Below are 19,501 nucleotides of genomic sequence, written 5' to 3'. Positions count from 1 at the left end.
ACTTTCTAATTGCCCTGGGGGCGGGCAAAGGAGTAGAGGGGCCAAACTTCTGGGAGATCGGGCCGTGGCCTGTCCCTGGAAGTGGGGAAGGAGACCTGTCAAAAACAGGTCCCCCATTTCCCCATGAAAGGTGCCAAATGTGGCACCCAATATGGTGGGGGGGGGGGGGGGCGGCATGTAAGCGAGAGTTCCACTTTTGGTTGGAACTCCACTTTAAGTTGTATTAACTAGTAATAGAAAGTTCCTAGTGTTTTCTACCATTGTTGGCCATGCATGTTACAATCTGATTGTACAAACTGCTTTTAATTCATCATCAGCCATGTAGTGCGGGGGCATACCTTATTAATTCACACTAAATTCAAACAAATTGGCCCTAGCACTGCAAAGCTAAATGTCAATCTAAAGTAGGTTGGTACCATCAGACATGTGGATAGCTTTAGGTCAACTCAAACAGGCAAAAACCCTTTCATTCGTTTAATTTTCCACATACATCCAAAAGTTTTTACAGTCAATATAAAATTTGGGGGAAAAAAAAATAAAAATTAAATCATACCTTAACACCAACCGCAACATCAGTAACAATGCTGTAAAAGAAATAAAACATTTTATGAATACTAAGTCATACTTTAAAAAATAAAAAAATAAAGTGATGTACCAAAACACCAAGACATCACTAAACAAACAAGGATTAAAATAGATAATGCACGGTGTTAATGTTAATGGAATAAAGAAGGAAAAAAAAAAACGCCAGAAACCTGTACCAGAGCCAAGCTAGTAAAACAGAAACCAGCAGGAAAAGAGGGCATTCAGAATCTGATTAATATAAGCTGGAATGACAAACCTAAGCCAAGTTTGGCACCAAAATTACCAAACAAAAATCACATTCCAGCAAGTATGTGCAATTTATGTCTCTGTTTAGGACAGTGAACTACACATGAACTAGCAAACATATGCAAAGCCTATGTGCCTCCAGTCTCCTTCCAGATTTAATTTGCCTATGTATTCAAATATCTTTTTTACAGAGTAAGTTTATCTTCCAACAGAAAATATAAGCAGTGAAACTGGAACCAAAACTGACCCTGTGGGTATAATAAAATGCCTAAACTGATCAAATTGGCAAAAAAAAACTGACAGCATGAGCTATCAAGAGGTACCTTTACTTATAGGATTTTTATCTGCAGTACATCCAACCCAGATATGCAAACAGTACAGTATGCAAGTTGCTTTTATCAACTGATCTTTTCAGATGCATGCTCAGGTACTGCCACCCCAAACCTGGATTTACAACATGGAAAAGCACGCAGCAAGGGAGTTCAGATGTTAACATTTTTAGTGGCTGTAAACAGGTTAGGGACCCACTTGGTAGACAGGCTAGGATTACAGCCTCTACGGCTACCTTCACACTGAGTCACTTTACAGTCGCTACAGCGCTAAAAATAGCGTCTGTATAGCAACTCTTGTGTGTCTCCAGTGTGAAGCGCTTGCAGGACGGTACAAAAAGTCCTGCAAGCTCCTAAAGCGCCCTTTCCCATTGAAAACAATGGGGCAGCAACGTTAAACCACTGGCATAGCACAGCTGCAGTGGCACTATGCGGGCAGTTTTAAGCCTTTTTTGGCAGCTAGCGGGGGGTTAAAACCGCCCGATAGCAGCCGAATATCGCCACTAAAACAACGGTAAATTGGTGCTAAATATAGCGCCGCTTTACTGCCGATGCCCACAATGCCCCAATCTGAAAGTAGCCCAAGTCAACAATGGTTGCTCCCATATTGTTATCCTTGTAGGATTGTTTTAATATGATGGCTTCTCTTCACACATCTTGTATTTTACAGTGGTTACCATTTTAAAAGTGAGCAACTAGGTCAGCAATTAATGAATGCTTACTGCTACTTTACCACAAAAAAGTGCAATGATAAAAAAAAAAAAAAAAAGTAATAGTCCAGAAACTGAATATTTTTGTGAGGATGATGTGGTCTGTTTGGAGGGACACTGCACCATGCCATAGTAGATGGCGCCCTCGGACTAAGTCGTAAATGACGAAACGCGTCAGGGCGTAACACACACCGGAAGTGACGTGTGCGTTCCATACACTCAGTCGTGAACAACCAAGGTACCAGGAAGCGAATCTAGTGCACAGAGCGGACGTCCGCGGTTACCTAAGGGGGTTCACCACGAGGAATAAGGCACAGCACACATACTCAATTGCGATTGTTTTTACTATATTTGGTACGCATATTTATTTATATGTGGGGCTCTAATAAAGGTGTTTAAACAATATTACGCTATGTTGGTATGATCTTGTTTCCTTTATGAAAAACATCGGACCTCCCCATTATGGTGACATCTAGCGACCAAGGAATATAATTGTTTGTTATACTGAAGGCTCATATACTCTTGATTTTCTGGTGAGTGCACCCCCAAGGGGGGCTCTTATTTTGAGAGCACGAAAGGTGGAACGTGAGGTGGAAGGTGGTCTCTATCTTTCTTCTTATCACGAGCTGGACTGTATCACCACTATTTCATGAGCACAAATGAATGGCATCTGAACAAGATTCTGCACGTTTTGAGCGCTGCTATATATAATTAGTGGACTCTTGTTTTAAGATTTTAGCTTTTTATATATATAATTTGATATGCTTTTATGTTTTAAATAAGCAGCAGCTATTATTATTATTTTTCTGATTAATTTGGATTATTAAATTTTTGGGGATCATAATCATTGGTCCAGGGGTTTAGTGGTGTTAAACTCTCTTAAATTATATCCCATCCTGAAACGCTGAGCAGTGTGCAATTGTAGTTGGGGACGGAAAATTTTCAATATAAATATTTTAGGAAACTGTCAGTACAGGTAAATTTTGGCAGGGTATGCTTCAGGCTAGGCCTGCTTGTTTTGATTTGGGGGGGCAGGAAGTGGTTAGTGCAGCAGTGGGTGTGGCCAACTGTGCTTTAGTTCTGAGGCGCCTCCTTTGCTTCCAGGAAGAATGATCTGGAAGAGAGGCGCCGGGAGACATGGAGAATGAAGTACTAGGCAGCAGCAGGGACCCCACCCCCATCTGGGAGCTTCATCTTTACAAGGTCATGGATGAAGTGTTCTTGAACAGAGGGGCTGGAGAAGCTGCCGGAACGCATGTCCAGTTAAAGTTCTCCATGATGGACTCGGGGCAGGAGAAGGACGGTGAGTGGACCACAGTGGAGTTCTGGATGAGGTATGCCAGGGGGGAGCTGGGTGCGAGACCAGAGGACAAACTGTGAGAAGTGTGTCAAATCGCTGCAGCCTGAGGATGCAGGATTTGCAGGCTGGACTAGCTGGGAGCAGTAGTCCACCAATCAGCACGTTACTAAATTACTAGGCCGCCGAGGAGAGGTACTGCAGACCTCTGGCCTAGTAACAGTGCGACCAATTCTAGCCAACTGAGACTGTTCAGTGGTCTCTTGTCAAAAGAGGATGAGGTTACAGGAAGAATGATGATCTACAGTGAAAGTTTGTGCAGGAGGGTGGAGGTCCTGGGAGCAACAGTCTGCAGGAGATACGCAGAGGAGGTAGAAATAATCTGCATGGTGTTATGCACGAGAAGCGTCTGTAGATATTATGTGTACATCAGTATCTCACGGCTCAACCTTTTTTTCTAATTCTTAAATATGATGGCAAAGCAATTGCTCTATAGGCATCCCATATTTCTTATCCTCTAACCAACAAAACAGCGCAAAATGACTGTTCATTGTCTCAGAAGTGGTAGATGGAGGTCTGGCAGCAGGGTAACATGGTTTATGTTAGTTACTAGTAGCAACCAAGTGCGACAAGTCTTTTTTTTTATTCTTTAAAATAAATTCATCTCAGGAGTGTGAAATTTACCAGATTCAACCACTAACAGCATACATATACAGTATATCTCGTCTGTATGTTATTCGCAGAGAGATTGTGCTCCCTAACCATATAGCTGGTTATTTACGTTTACCACTGCATATAGATATTGCTTTTATTTTTAAACTTTACACATCAACTAAATTGTGTACCATACTTTAACCACTTCCCGACCAGCGCACGACGATGTACGTCGACAGAATGGCACGGGCAGGCATATTGGCGTACAGGTACGTCCAATATTCAATGCTGCCCTGCCATCGGGAGCGCGCCGGCGGCGGCATGCTCCCGCGCTGGTCGGGACCCCCGTGAGTCCGGTCGCGGGACCCGCTGACTCGATCATCTCACGGAGCAGCCGAATGGAGGAAATGCCGAGTAAACAGCATTTCTCCATTCTGCCTAGCAACTAGTGACGCTGATCTCTGCTCCATGTGATTGGAGCAGAGATCAGTGTTCACTAAATGAAAGCCCAACCCCCCTACAGTTAGTAACACACCCCTAGGAACACTTAACCCCTACACTGCCACCCACTGGTTAACCCCTTCACTGCCAGTGTCATTTACACAGGAATCACTGCATTTATATAGCAGTGATTACTGTATAAATGACAATGGTCCCAAAAATGTGTCAAAAATGTCCGATGGGTCCCACATAATGTCGCAGTCACAATAAAAAAAAAAAAAAAAAAAAAAAAAAAAAATCGCTGATCGCCGCCATTACTAGTAAAAAAAATAATAATTTTTTATTAATAAAAATGCCATAAAACTATCCCTATTTTGTAAACGCTATAACTTTTGCGCAAAAAAAATCAATAATCGCTTATTGTGATTTTTTACCAAAAATATGTAGAAGAATACGTATCGGCCTAAACTGAGGGAAAAAAATGTTTTTTTTTATATATTTTGGGGGATATTTATTATAACAAAAAGTAAAAAATAATGCGTTTTTTTCAAAATTGTCGCTCTATTTTTGTTTATAGCGCAAAAAATAAAAACCGCAGGGGTGATCAAATACCACCAAAAGAAAGCTCTATTTGTGGGAAAAAAAGGACGTCAATTTTGTTTGGGAGCCACGTCGTACGACCGCGCAATTGTCAGTTAAAGCGACGCAGTGCCGAATCGCAAAAAGTGGTCTGGTCTTTGACCAGCAAAATGGTCCGGTCTGTAAGTGGTTAAAGTGGTTGTAAAACCCTTATAAAACACACTTTTTGCTACAGGTAAGCTTATAATAAGGCTTACCTGTAGCTACCCTGGACATCTCCTAAACCTGCACAGTTTAGGAGATATCTCCTGTATTTACATGTGCTAACGTCATCGGCACATGCGCACTGAAGCAACGGCACGCTGTGTCCCGGACTCTTCCGTCGCCTCAGACGCAAGTGTGTGACGTAGGGTGCGGATGGTGCCTGTGCATGCGCGGAGAACCCCACCATAATTAGTGGTGAGGTCTCGCTGCGCACGCGCACAACCGCATCTCGTCCAGCGGCGATCACAGAGCGCCGCTGGCACAGGAAATGCTCCCTCCAGTGGATGATGTTGGTACTGTGAGAGCTGACAAGGGAACAAATAAATTATATGCCTCTGTGCCGGGAAGCCTGTATGTCCCCGGGCGGCTCTCCCTGGACAAGGGTGGACATAGCAGAAAGCTCCGGGAGACCTATGTAAGGGAAAGAGGGGAAAAAAAGAACAAGAAAAAAAATAATTAATTACATGCTTAACTGTTGAAACCTATTTTACTTATTCAAATTTTAATAACTCTGGTCTGGTTAATAACTCTGGTCAATGCTTGATAGTAACTTTGCCAAACAGTGACTTGGTATACTTAACCTTAGCACCCCACCATACCCATCTATGGTGCCGTTTACTCACCACTGTTCTTGTTCTTTTTTTCCCCATATCATTTATTTGTCTCCCTTTGTCAGCTCCCACAGTAGCAACATTCTCCGCTGGAGGGAGCATTTCCTGTGATCGCCGCCGGACGAGATGCGGTTGCGCGCATGTGTGGCGAGACCTCACCACTAACTATGGTGGGGTTCTCTCCATGCATGCGCAGGCACCTTCCGCACCCTACATCACGCACTTGCGTCGGAGGAAGAGTCCGGGACACAGCGTGTCTTCCGGAACGCCGAAGGGATGACGGGAGAGCCGCGTCCTATTGGCTCAGGCAGTCCCCCAATGTGGGATGCCTTTGGGCGGAGTTTCTATACACCTGAGGACAATTACCTATTACACAGGTAAGCATATAAAACAGACCACACGCTGGAATCCATTAGCCGATTCCTGGCGAGTGCATTGTGATCCACACATCGGGACGGATGGGTGAGAGTTGCTAAGAGCTTACCGTATATACTCGAGTATAGGTCGATCCGAATATAAGCCGAGGCCCCTAATTTACCACAAAAAAACTGGGAAAACGTATTGACTCGTGTATAAGCCGAGGGTGAGACATCCCTGTGTCCCGTCCATCCCTGTGTCCCCTCCATCCCTGCCTACCTGTGCCAATCTGCAGCCTCTCCTCCTCGTCTGACAGACGGCGGCCATTCCACTGTTCAAAAGCCGCGCCTCTCTGTCTGTGATAGGCGGAACACTCAATTTCCCAGCAGTCAGTGTTCCGCCTATCATGGACATCCTCTCATCCTCGTCCGTAGTATGAGAATGAGCGGATGTCCGTGATAGGCGGAACACTGACTGCTGGGAAATTGAGTGTTCCGCCTATCACAGACAGGGAGGCGCAGCTTTTGAATAGTGGAATGGCCGCCGTCTGTCTACCTGATCTCCGTGACTCGAGTATAAGCCGAGGGGGGCACTTTCAGCCTAAAAAAAGGGGCTGAAAATCTCGGCTTATACTCGAGTATATACGGTAGGCTATTTTTATTCAACAACATATCAATTGACATTTTAATGAAATATTTTTTATTACAATTTAGATGCCACTGCTATTTTGGTTGTAATCACTACAGAGGCTCTGCATATTTCTTCTGGGTTTAGATCGTATGCATAGCACGCTGTATCACCAGGTAACTCTTTATGGTAGACAGGACAAGTTAATATTTCAATGTCCCATTTAGATTCTTTTGAATATTCGTATCTTCTTGTACTCTCCCCTTTTCCTTTTGAAAACCATTAGCATTATCCAATATAATTATTTCACGTGATTCATTTTATCACTATATTTATATCACTCACTCATTAGCACTATACTGTTATTTAGTGATTTTGCATCCACACACTAGCATTACAATTTGTATTGGTTTGTCACATATCTTCACATCACACCATTTTATTATATCTTTGTTTATTTGAAATTTTTATTATATTTTTATTTTAATCACATGATTACTATTAAAACACAGATGAACTCACATGTACACTTTGTTTCACCATTTAATAATTGGGTAGCACTAGCCCCATTATCACTGCTATTTATCAAACATATAATTATTTCATTAATTTATGTATACAATCATTTTGTTGTACAATAAAATACTTGAATCGCATACAGTACATAGTTAAAGAGAAATAAAATTATAAAAAATAATAAATTCAAAAATACTAGTCAGAGGCAGATGGAGTGTCCTAAAGAATGATTTTAGGGACTTGGGTCCTAAATTGAGGAAAAGGACCTCAGAGGTAGTATTTTCAGGAATACTACCAGTACATCGAGCCACACCAGAAAGGAAGAGGGAGATTAGGGAAGTAAACAAGTGGCTCAAAAGCTGGTGTATTAAGGAGGGGTTTGGGTTCCTGGAGGACTGGGACGACTTCTCAGTCGATAACCGGTACTATAGAAGGGACGGACTGCACCTAAATGAGGGTGCAGATCAGCTGGGATTAAGGATGGCCAAAAAGTTAGACGGGTTTTTAAACTAGGCGATGGGGGAGGGGATAGAGATAGTCAGCGTGGAGCATATTCCAGAGGGTAATATTAGGGGCATTAGTGGTAGGGTAACCAAAGCACATAAACCCAAGGTAAATATAGTAGAAAGTCCTAGTTGTAATCTTGGAACACCCAATAGGATAGTATGTGACCGGTCAAAATATATTAATGCATTAAAATGTTTTTTCACCAATGCCAGAAGTCTACCAAGCAAAATAGGCGAGTTATAAGCTCTGGTGCATCAGGAGATCTATGATGTAATCGGTATTGCTGAAACTTGGCTTCATTCCTCACATGACTGGGCTATTAATATTCCTGGCTATGCATGCTTTCGGAAAGACAGAGTAAGAAGGAAAGGTGGAGGGGTCTGTCTGTACGTGAGAAGTGATCTCAAAGCGAGTGAGAAAGAGGACCTGGTGGATGGAGAGTGTGATGAGTCTGAAGCATTATGGATGGAACTGCATACAGATGTGCGTAGTTCAAAGTTAATCATTGGAGTTTGTTATAGACCACCCAATGTTAATGAGGAGGTGGAGACTCAGCTCCTTGCACAGATAGAAAGGGCTGCAAGGGCTGGGACAGTGATAATGGGTAGGGATGCACCGAAATTTCGGCCGCCGAAACATATCGGCCGAAAATGGCCCTTTCGGCAAAAAGCCGAAAGAGAATTTCCGCCGATACTGGTGCCGAAAATGGGGCGGGGCGTGGCCCCGCCCCCGGTGCCGCCCATCACGGGGGTGTCATTCTGTCTTTAGCTCTCCTCCTCCCCTCCCTCCTCACCCATGCTGCAGTCAGCCTGTGGGGTCTCGCTCTAAAGTCCCCCTCTCCACAGCGGTGGCTGCATATGTCTCCTCAGCCGTTGTGTAAATCGGCTGTGCAGGAGCTGGGCACGATGTTTACTGTGAAAGTGAAAGCAAAGGAGAAGCGTCTAGCAGTGTGTGATGTGCTCTCTGCCTCCCCCTAGAGTGCAGTACCCAGCATGGAGATTAATGTAAAGAGCTGCAGCTGCCAATTAAAAAAAAAAAAAAGACTGTCTATATATATATATGTTTGTATGCCTGTGTGTTGTATGCGCATATTATATATATATATATATATAAAAAAATGTGTGTGTGATATGTGTGTGTGTTTCTGTGTGTGCGCGCGCGCATGTATGTGTTATATGTGTGTTGTATGTTTATATATGTATATGTTTATATGCACTGGTGAGGCACAGGCAGGCTACATGGCGGGCACTGGTAGGCTGCTGGGCACAGTGAGGCTGCATTGATCTCCTGTAGCATGTCTGCAGTCTCCGACCAGCTCCTGTAGCATGCCCGCAGTCTCCGACCAGCTCCTGTAGCATGCCCGCAGTCTCCGACCAGCTCCTGTAGCATGCCCGCAGTCTCCGACCAGCTCCTGTAGCATATCTGCAGTCTCTGACCACCTCCTGTACCATGTCCCCAGTCTCTGACCACCTCCTGTATAAATATATTTTTTAGAAACCGTCATTTTCGGTATCGGTGCTGTTTCGGTATCGGTTTTCGGCCTAGTGTATTTTTCATTTTCGGTATCGGTTTCGGCACCAAAAAACCCATTCGGTGCATCCCTAATGGGGGATTTTAACTACCCAGAAATTGACTGGGATAATGGCACTGCTGGGACAGTTAAAGGGCAAAATTTTTCAAACCTATTACAGGACAATTTTATGGTCCAGTTTATTGAGGTCCCAACTAGGAATGATGCTCTGTTGGACCTGGTAATCTCAAACCATGCAGAACATATTACTAATGTTCAGCTAAAGGAATACCTGGGTAGCAGTGACCATAACATGATTTCATTTGATCTTAGCTATAAGCAAAAATCACATACGGGAAAGATAAAAAAACATTTAATTTCAAGAGAGCAAATTTTCCAAGGATGAGGGCTGCTCTCCAGATTAATAGAGAAGGGCTATGAGGTTGAGTCGTTGAATCAGATAATGCACCAAATAGGAGAGATCGATCGTTCTATCTTGCTAACTGTAGGCCCAAACAACAATAAGAAAAAAGAGGGAGAGACCGGTTATACCCTTCATTACCACATTTTCAACTCAACACTACCTCATTAAAAAATTGCTTTGCAAACATTGGCATCTGTTGGGGAATGATAGGATCATTAAAACTTTTTTACCGGCTAAACCTCAGGTGGTGTTTAGGGGAGCACCTTCGCTCCGAGATAGAATTGCTCCAAATGCTGTAGATCCGCCCACTAAAAAGATATCTTTTTTCCAGAATATGTCAGGATATCATCAGTGTCGCAAATGCCAAATTTGCGCACTAAACAAAAATAAACAGAGGAAAACTGAATCTTTCATTTCTACAAGTACATCTAGGGAACACATAATCGAACCGTTCATTACATGTAGCTCCACGGGGGTGGTGTATCTCTTACAATGTCCCTGTGGGTTCCAATATATAGGTAGGACCAAACGCACCATGCAGGTGCATTTGGGTGAACATCTAACCAATATAAGAAACGGGTTCAGATTTCACTCAGTGTCAAAACATTATGCTATTCATCATAATCGCAACCCAGCTAACACGTTGTTCTTGGGAATAGATAAATACAGTGCTCATTGGAGGGGAAGCTCTCTGGTAAGAGAATTATCCAAGTTAGAAATGACTTGGATACATAGGGTACGTTGTTATACTACTTATGGCCTTAATGTGGAAGTGGATGTTAACACTTTTATTGATAATAGTTAGATGGCAGGTGATGAGATAAGCTGTGAACCCACTGTGAGTTTCTCTATGACCAAGTAACGTGAATTTTGCTCTCCATTTATTTTTTTCCATTTTATTTTTTTATTTTTTTTACTATTTTTTCTAATAAAATGAATTTTCTCTCGAGGTGTCTTTAGAGAGCCCCACTATTATGATGGCAGATTAATGTTTGTTATTATTATTTGTGGGGTGGCAATTTACATAAATAGCCCACCAATAAACAATCTTAAAAGAAAGGTTTCTGACATACCATATATGATCCATTTGAATTAAATGGGGTCCTTATATATTTTCTATATTTTTTATAGGTTCCCCTCAGAAACGTGAAAAATAGTGGCTGGTAATCCTATAGGTAGAAATAATAATGTAAGGGAATTAAACCCTTTTTTTCCTTTTTTATAAAATTTTTTATATTTTTTAGATATATATATTTTTGTCTTTTAAAATAATTTTAATTCTACTTTTTATTTTTTGGATAATTTATATATTATCTTTTTTGTCTCAAATTAATTAATTCTTTTCCCTTGCTCCGATATGCCTATTGATTTGAATGTGCTGACCGCAAGGTCAATGCATATCCTGGCGTTCGGTTTGATATAAAGTCATTTTTGCCCAGATCTAATATGGTTACTTTTAGATTTAATATGGCCGACGTTGTTTACAATATAGCTGATCACATGCGGCGGAAGTGATCTCATTACTGCTGATCACATGTGGCGGAAGTGATCTAATTTCCGCCCACATTATAGGGAATTTTGCCCTCAACTGACATGGTCAATGGAAGCTCAGAGCGGGGCGGAGTTAATTGTACACAGTGCTATTTAATGCGGTGAGTCAGTACGCCGACTGTGCCCCTGGAAGACGTTACCTATAACGAAACGGCGTAGGGAGGAGCGACGTACTGACGTCACCGCGATCTACGCTGGACCCGGAAGCGATGGGCAGCGTTACTAAGCTGGCCGGCGAATTTGTTTGTTTTACAAAGCAAAGTTTTTTCTACTTGATGCAAGTGCAATCTTTTTTATTATATTAAATTTCGTGACTATATCACACTATGGCGATTCCTTTCGTTATATGTGCTGGGCAATGAGCGGTGTGGCCGTAGGATTTTTCTAACCATTGGAATAAGCGGTGTGGCCGTAGGATTCTTCTAACCACTTGAACCAAGCGCTTAAAGAGGATACACCCTCCATGCAGTCCTGACTCGGAGGAAGCGTTTTTGATTTGGCGATATCTGGTCTCTGAGATGGGATCAGTGTAGCTGGTAAGCGGCAGTAGTTTTGGTGGTGGAAGTCCTCTCTTTTCCTGCAAACTCTGATGACTCTTTTCCTATATCGGTGTGGTGTGTTTAAAACACGTTGGAGATTACAAGCAAAACATTTTTTGTTGATGGGATGATGGACTAACATTTGAACGTTAGTATATGCATTTTCCTGTCTGCACTTTGTTAATATTTTTGATTTCATGCTTTATTTATTCACTTATTTGCTTCACATAGCACTTATTGGATCAGTATAGCGCAGCTTATTTGGGAATAATTATTTGAATTGTGGGTATCTCACGGTTAAAGCTGCTGCTGCGTTTATAATTCATAATTTTTTGTAATTATTGTTTTTATTACTTCACATTAAGTTTACACCGGAACAGCACTGTATTTTTTAGGTTTTACTAACTTATTAAATACTTTCTTCAGCTCTGTGTATACAAAGGAGCATGGGGGAGCTCATGTCCATAATGGGGGTGGTAGTGACGCAGCCCCAAATCCACAATGGCTCAAAAGTGATATGGTCAAGAGATATTTGGACAGAATGAAGGTGGATAAAGCACCAGGACTAGAGGTCGACCGATATATCGGCCGATATTTGCCGTTTTTTAAATAATCGGCATCGGCCGATTGTGCTGATAAAAAGCCGATTTAGAACTACAGCGGGACTTTGAAACCACTTCTGTATAGAAGTCAGTGCAAGTTGACTGAGTCATCATAGCAACCCTTTCCTCCTCTCTGGGCAGGCTGCCAAGAAAAGAACAGAAAGATACAATGTTTACACTTGAATGAATGAAGTCATCTCTGTGTGTAGAAGTTCTCAGTTTAACCATTTAAAGACTAAATCTTTTCTGACACTTGTTGCTTCCAAGTAAAAATCCTGTATTTTCTGCCAGAAAATCACTTAGACCCCCCAAAAATGATATATATTTTTTTTAGCAGAGATCCTAGGGAATAAAATAGCGGTTGTTGCAATATTTTATGTCACACGGCATTTGCACAGAGGTCTTTCAAATGCATTTTTTTGGAAAAAAAATACACCATTTAAAAAATAAAAATAAAATAAAAACAGTAAAGTTAGCCCATTTTTTATTTTTTGTCCAAAAGTTTTGACTACCCGTTTTTATTTAGAGCCCGTTCACACTGAGACAGCACGACTTGCAGCGCGACTGCCTCAGGCGACCGGGATCCGACTTTAGAGGCGGCTTGCGAAATGACTTCTGTATAGAAGTCAATGCAAGTCGCCCCAAAAGTCGTACAGGAACCTTTTTCTAAGTCAGAGCGACTTGAGTCGCTCCGATTAGAACGGTTCCATTGCATAGAGCGGGACGCGACTTGTCAGGCGGCTAAGTCGCCTGACGGGTCGCCCCTGTGTGAACCGACCCTTAATATATAGGTGTTTTTTTTTTTTTTTTTTAGCTAAATCATACATACAAGTAAACTGATTGGAGGTTTGTTTTGTTTAATAAATGCTTAAGTGTAAGAAATTTTCTGTATCACTTATGAAGACTGCTTTCACACTGGAGCGGGCAGGCGTTGATGGTAAAACGCAAGTTTTAGCGGCTCTTTACCATCATTTTAGCGGTGCTATTTGGCTGCTAGTGGGGCACATATAACCCAGCTAGCGGCCAAGGAAGAGGTTAAATGCGCCCATGAAGCATCGCTGCCAAATCGCATTGCATGCGCTTCGGCAGTGGTGCCCATTCATATCAATGGGCAGGAGTGGTGGAGGAGCGATATACACCACTCCAAACGTGCTGCTTGCAGGACTTTTTTTTTTTTTTAAGATCCTGCCAGCGCATCGCCTCAGTGTGAAAGCACTCTGTCTTTCACGCAGACTGCAGGGGAGCCATTTTGCAGGCACTTTACAGGCGCTATTTTTAGCCCAAAAGCGCCTTAAAAAACGCCCCAGTGGGAAAGGTGTGTTAGATCAAGCGGAATTAAAAATAAATAAATAAAATAAAATCGGCCTAACATATCGGCCCAAAAAAAAAATCGGCATCATATATCGGCTATCGGCCGCCATGATTTCTAAATATCGGCATCGGCCAGAGAAAAACCCATATCGGTCGACCTCTAACCAGGACCTGATGGCATCCACCCACGGATCCTAAAAGAATTGAGCTCTGTAATTTCAAAGCCATTGTATCTAATTTTTAGGGACTCATTAATGACAACAATAGTACCACTGGATTGGCGCAGGGCCAATGTGGTGCCTATATTTAAAAAGGGAACAAAGTCTTTACCAAGTAACTATAGACCCGTTAGTTTAACATCTATAGTTGGGAAGATACTGGAGGGATTAATAAAAGACCACATAGACGAGTTCTTGCAGGAAAAAAATATTTTAAACAACAGACAGCATGGATTCATGAAAGACAGAAGTTGTCAGACAAACCTTATTTCTTTTTATGAGGTGGTAAGTAAAACCTTGGACAGAGGGGTGGCGGTGGACGTGATATACTTGGATTTTGCAAAAGCGTTCGATACAGTTCCGCACACACGGCTCATGTGTAAGGTAAAGTCTACAGGTTTGGAAATATCAGTTTGTAAATGGACAGAAAACTGGCTAAAAGACAGAATTCAGAGAGTAGTGGTTAATGATTCTTTCTTTGAATGGTCTAAGGTTATCAGTGGTGTACCCCAAGGTTCAGTGCTGGGACCCTTACTTTTTAATATCTTTATAAATGATATTGGGTCTGGGATCAAAAGTAACATTTCCGTCTTTGCAGATGACACCAAGCTATGCAGTGGAATAACGTCTCCAATTTACAAGCCGACCTCAATGCTCCGTCTAATTGGGCGACCATATGGCAGATGAGGTTTAATGTTGAGAAATGTAAAGTTATGTACTTGGGGGCTAAGAATATGCATGCATCATACATGCTAGGGGGAGTACAACTGGGGGCATCCATAGTGGAGAAGGATCTGGGGGTTTTGGTAGATCATAAGCCCAAACTGTGGTTTCCAAAGCGAGCAAAGTCCTTTCCTGTATTAAGAGAGGTATAGACTCCAGAGAGAGAGATATCATTTTGCCCCTGTTCAAATCATTAGTAAGACCTCATTTGGAATATGCAGTTCAGTTTTGGGTACCAGTTCTCAAAAAGGATATCGGGGAACTGGAGAAAGTGCAGAGAAGGGCAACCAAACCGATAAGAGGCATGGAGGAGCTCAGCTATGAGGAAAGATTAGAGGAACTGAATTTATTCACTCTTGATAAGAGGAGATTAAGGGGGGATATGATCAACATGTACAAATATATAAGGGGTCCATATAGTGAACTTGGTGTCGAGTTATTTACTTTACAGTCAACAAAGAGGACAAGGGGGCACTCTTTACGTCTAGAGGAAAAGAGATTTCATCTCCAAATACGGAAAGGTTTCTTCACAGTAAGAGCTGTGAAAATGTGGAATAGACTCCCTGCAGAGGTGGTTCTGGCCAGCTCAGTGGATTGCTTTAAAAAAGGCCTGGATTATTTCCTAAGTGTACATAATATAACTGGGTACTAACATTTATAGGTAAAGTTGATCCGGGGAAAATCCAATTGCCTCTCGGGGGATCAGGAAGGAATTTTTTCCCCTGCTTTAGCAAATTGGATCATGCTCTGCTGGGGTTTTTTGCCTTCCTCTGGATCAACTGTGGGTACAGAATTGAGTATATGGGATTGTATGATATTATATTTTTTTTTTTGTGGTTGAACTGGATGGACGTGTGTCTTTTTTCAACCTGACTAACTATGTAACTATATAAATTCCTCTGCTCTCTCTGTGAGGCTTGCCTCCCCGCCCCCCCCCCCCCCGGTTTGTTGTGAATTATATTTTTAGATATACTAACAGTGCGTTGTTTCCAGATGCTGCCGCCCTAATGCTATCCTTTCCTGTGGTGGCCCTAACCTACTGTCACCTCTTGTAAGCCTGTGATCCTTGGTCTTGGGTTTTAAGGAAAGTCTCTGGTTTGAGCGAAATTATCTGGTGGAAAGGGTAAATACAATAATTTGATGCTGTAATATATCGGTATTGAAAACTAAACACAAATTGATTTTATGAAATGTTGAATTTTGTCCCTTTGCTATACTTACAGAAATGTGAGAAACCCCCTGAAGAAGACCGTAATTTCTCAAGGTCGAAATGCATTGGGGTATTTCCATATCAAATGGTCATATAATCTAGATGTTGTGGAATATTGTTTAAATCTACTATAAATCGTTTTGTGAATAGAATTTTATAAAAATGATGAAGGCGATTTCCCCTACCAATTTTTTCGCATTATGTACACCAGAGCTCACATTTTAAACTTTTGTACTCCTATGAAGTTCGATTACTGTTTTTGATAATAAAATCAATGTTTACGAAAGCATCCCTTTCTCATCGCTACTAAAAAAGTCCCATGGGGAATTTTTTTCAATCCTTCCAAATATTTGTTACAGGGTGTGCAGCTAGCGCAGACTTCCATGTGTGTGCCCTTCCTTGTTAGAGCCTTCTGAGATTCTACCTCCTGACTGGCTAGTTGACTTTGACAGCAGTGCAAGCCAATCTGGGAAGAGGGGTGCAGGACCGGGTTGGAGCTCCCTGTCTGAATGGACACATGGGGCAACCAAGTCAAGTCACAGCTCCCTAGCAAGCTGCTTGCTGTGGGGGCACTGAACAGGAGGGAGGGGACAGAAGCACTGAAGAGGGACCTAAGAGGAGGATCCGGGCTTCTCTGTGCAAATTCACTGCACATAGCAGGTAAGTATAACTTTTTTTCCCCTATATAAATAACCAAGGTTTTACAATAACTAAGGCCCCTTTCACAATGGGGCGGGAGCGGCGCCGGCAGTAAAGCAGCGCTATTTTTAGCGCTGCTTTACCGTCGTTTTAGCAGCGGTATTCGGCCACTTGCAGTTTTAACTCCCGCTAGCAGCCGAAAAAGGTTTTAAAACAACCCACAAAGCACCGCTGCCCAATCGATTTCAATGCTAGCAGCAAAGATGCTGCTAGCAGAACTTTTTTCACAGTCTTGCTAGCGCACCGATCCAGTGTGAAAGGGGCCCTTTTTTTTCAGGCGCTATTTTTAGTCAATGTAGCGCCTGAAAACGGACTCAGTGTGAAAGGGGCCCAAGTGGTTGCAACAAGTGCAGTAATTGCAAATTAAATCAGATTTGCTATACCTGAGACAATGATCACTAGGAATAATAGTAAAGCCTTGTACGCATAATAAGAATATTGGACGAATGATCGTTTGTCTTCAATATGAGACTAGCATCATACAAAAACAAAGAGGTTGCTTAAAGTGGTGTGGGGTTCAACCCTAAAGTGGAACTTCCGCTCATCAGAACCCTCCCCCCCTCCAGTGTCACAGTTGGCACCTTTCAGGGGGAGGGGGGTGCAGATACCTGTCTAAGACAGGTATTTGCACTCACTTCCGGGCATAGACTCCCACAGCGGTTTCCTGTCCCGCCGCACTGTCTGCTGGGACACACACGGGTCCCCAGAGACAACGCAGACCATTCCTATTGCGCTGCGCGACTCGCGCATGCGCAGTAGCGAACCGCGAAGTGAAGCTGCAATGCTTCACTTCCTGATTCCCTCACCTAGAATGGCAGCGGCAGCAGCTGAGAGATCGATCGGTCTCAGCTGCCGACATCGCTGGACCCTGGGACAGGTGAGTGTCCATTTATTAAAAGTCAGCAGCTGTAGTATTTATAGCTGCTGGCTTTTAATATTTTTTTTGTAGGTGGAATCCCTCTTTAACTTACGAAAATTCTTGTATGACAGAATACAAACTTCAGAAGTGATGTGATGTATTTTTCCGTTTCTGAGCAGCATAGTCCTGCTCTTCTGACTTTTCTGGAGGAAAACTGTACTGATTAACCACTTCAGCCCCGGAAGGATTTACCCCCTTAATGACCAGGCCATTTTTTTGCAATATGGCACTGCGTCACTTTAACTGACAATTGCGCGGTCGTGCGTCTCCGTAACCAAACAAAACCAACGTCCTTTTTTCCCCCATAACTAGAGCTTTCTTTTGGTGGTATTTGACCACCCCTGCGTTTTATTTTTTACGTTATAAACAAACCAAAAAAAAAAAAAAAAAATTTTTTAGACTAATTTATTCATCAATTTAAGTCAATTTGTGTTCTGCTACATATTTTTCGTAAATAAAATCCCAATGGTCTCTGGGTATCAACAGCTAGCTCACTTATTTCATAACCCTCTATTTCCAACCTGGTATGGACATCAGAGCCTTCACCTTCAACCTAAGACATTTTTTGACACTTTTTTGGGAACCAGTGACATTACTACAGTAATCAGTGCTAAAAATGTTTGCAAAAAAGGGGAAGTTGCACTATATAAATTGACCTATGGGGGCAAATACCTAATTAATTTATGCACTCAAAAACTTAGTGTATGTGAAAACAAATAACTGAGGATATGTGAAAAAACACAATAATCCACTGCCACAATGAATGTGCACAAATGTGCCAGTGAGATAATTTGAGTAACAATGTGACTGGAATAGAATAATATACATATAGTGTCAGTTAGCCAACTTAGTGGTAATCATAAGTGCTATACCAAAAACGTAATAGAATAATGGAAATAAGTCCATGTGTGATGATGAATATACAAGATCAAAAACACATATCCTCTCTCTCCCCCCTGTACTAATCTGTACAGTGGAGGGGAGAGATCCAGAGATGGAAGCAGCCATCCCTGCAGTACCCGCCAATACTCTAGCCAATACCCTTCTTGACAATACTCAGCAATACCCTGCCTGTAAATTTTTCAAATAAAACTGTTTTTTGAGAATCGTGATCTTCATTCTAAGGAAAAGAATCGCGATTCTCATTTTTACAAGAATCGTGCAGCTCTAGTGTCCACTTCTCGTCCACTGCACTGTGGGTTCAGAAGAAGCTTCTCTTAGTTCCCCCCACTAAATCTCCATCTGGCTACAACACCATCTTTCCTAATCACAGTCAATGCAACAGTTAAAGTCTGGAGCTCGATCCATCAACAAAGGGAATGTCAACAGACATTTCCCCCCCCCCCCCCCCAATCAGCACTTGAAATTATATGTAATGACATGTCACTTTCTTCATGGATAACTGCTAATGCCACCACAATTGGGAATATCCTAAACAGTGGATCCTTAGGCTTGGTTCACACAGGGGCGACTTGACCAGGCGACTTCGCCGCCTGACAAGTCGCGCCCCGTTCTGTACTACGGAACCGTTCTAATAGGAGCGACTCAAGTCACTCCGACTTAGAAAAAAGGTTCCTGTACTACTTTTTCGGCGACTTCGGGCGACTTGCATTGACTTCTATACAGAAGTCGTTTTGCAAGTCGCCGCTCAGGTCGCGGCGCTGCAAGTCGTGCCGCGTACTGTGTGAACCGAGCCTCACGTACCTTCCAAGACCTACATGAAAAATTCAACATCCCTAACAATAACTTCTAAATACCTAAGAATACGTTATGCAATGGCTTTTATCGTTTGGTTAGACCAACCTCTCATGACAGACATCAAAGTCTATGAAATCCTTATCAAGGGATCCTCATTCTTCTACAAAGTGATTAACAACACACAGAACAAGAAAATTACCAGTTGGAAAAGTGGGAACAGACTCTAACCTTCTCTGCAAACTTAACAACGTGGTACCAAGTATCATGCCTCCCCTTGAAGGTCTATAAGTGCCGATCACACTGCGAAACGGCACAAAACTGCTCCACGTATCATACCAAACACTGGCTAAACTAGCCCGTTTTTCACCCTCCCA

General features: G+C 42.4%; 1 protein-coding gene across 1 annotated transcript in view; it reads right to left on the bottom strand.

Annotated features, from left to right (window-relative positions):
• PTBP2 (polypyrimidine tract binding protein 2) overlaps positions 1 to 19,501 on the bottom strand; it is a 126,707-nt gene that overhangs the window by 90,347 nt on the left and 16,859 nt on the right. Inside the window, exon 2 of the mRNA XM_077452868.1 lies at positions 554 to 584. Within this exon, the coding sequence (XP_077308994.1) occupies positions 554 to 584 (31 nt within the window). The remainder of the gene's footprint in view (positions 1 to 553; positions 585 to 19,501) is intronic.

This window comes from Lithobates pipiens, unplaced genomic scaffold (genome assembly GCF_037356315.1).
Source record: "Lithobates pipiens isolate NorthernLeopardFrog02 unplaced genomic scaffold, aLitPip1_a1.2 Scaffold_23, whole genome shotgun sequence".
Lineage (NCBI taxonomy): Eukaryota > Metazoa > Chordata > Amphibia > Anura > Ranidae > Lithobates > Lithobates pipiens.
The sequence above is the reverse complement of the archived record's forward strand: the minus strand, read 5'-3'. Positions and strand labels throughout refer to the sequence as shown.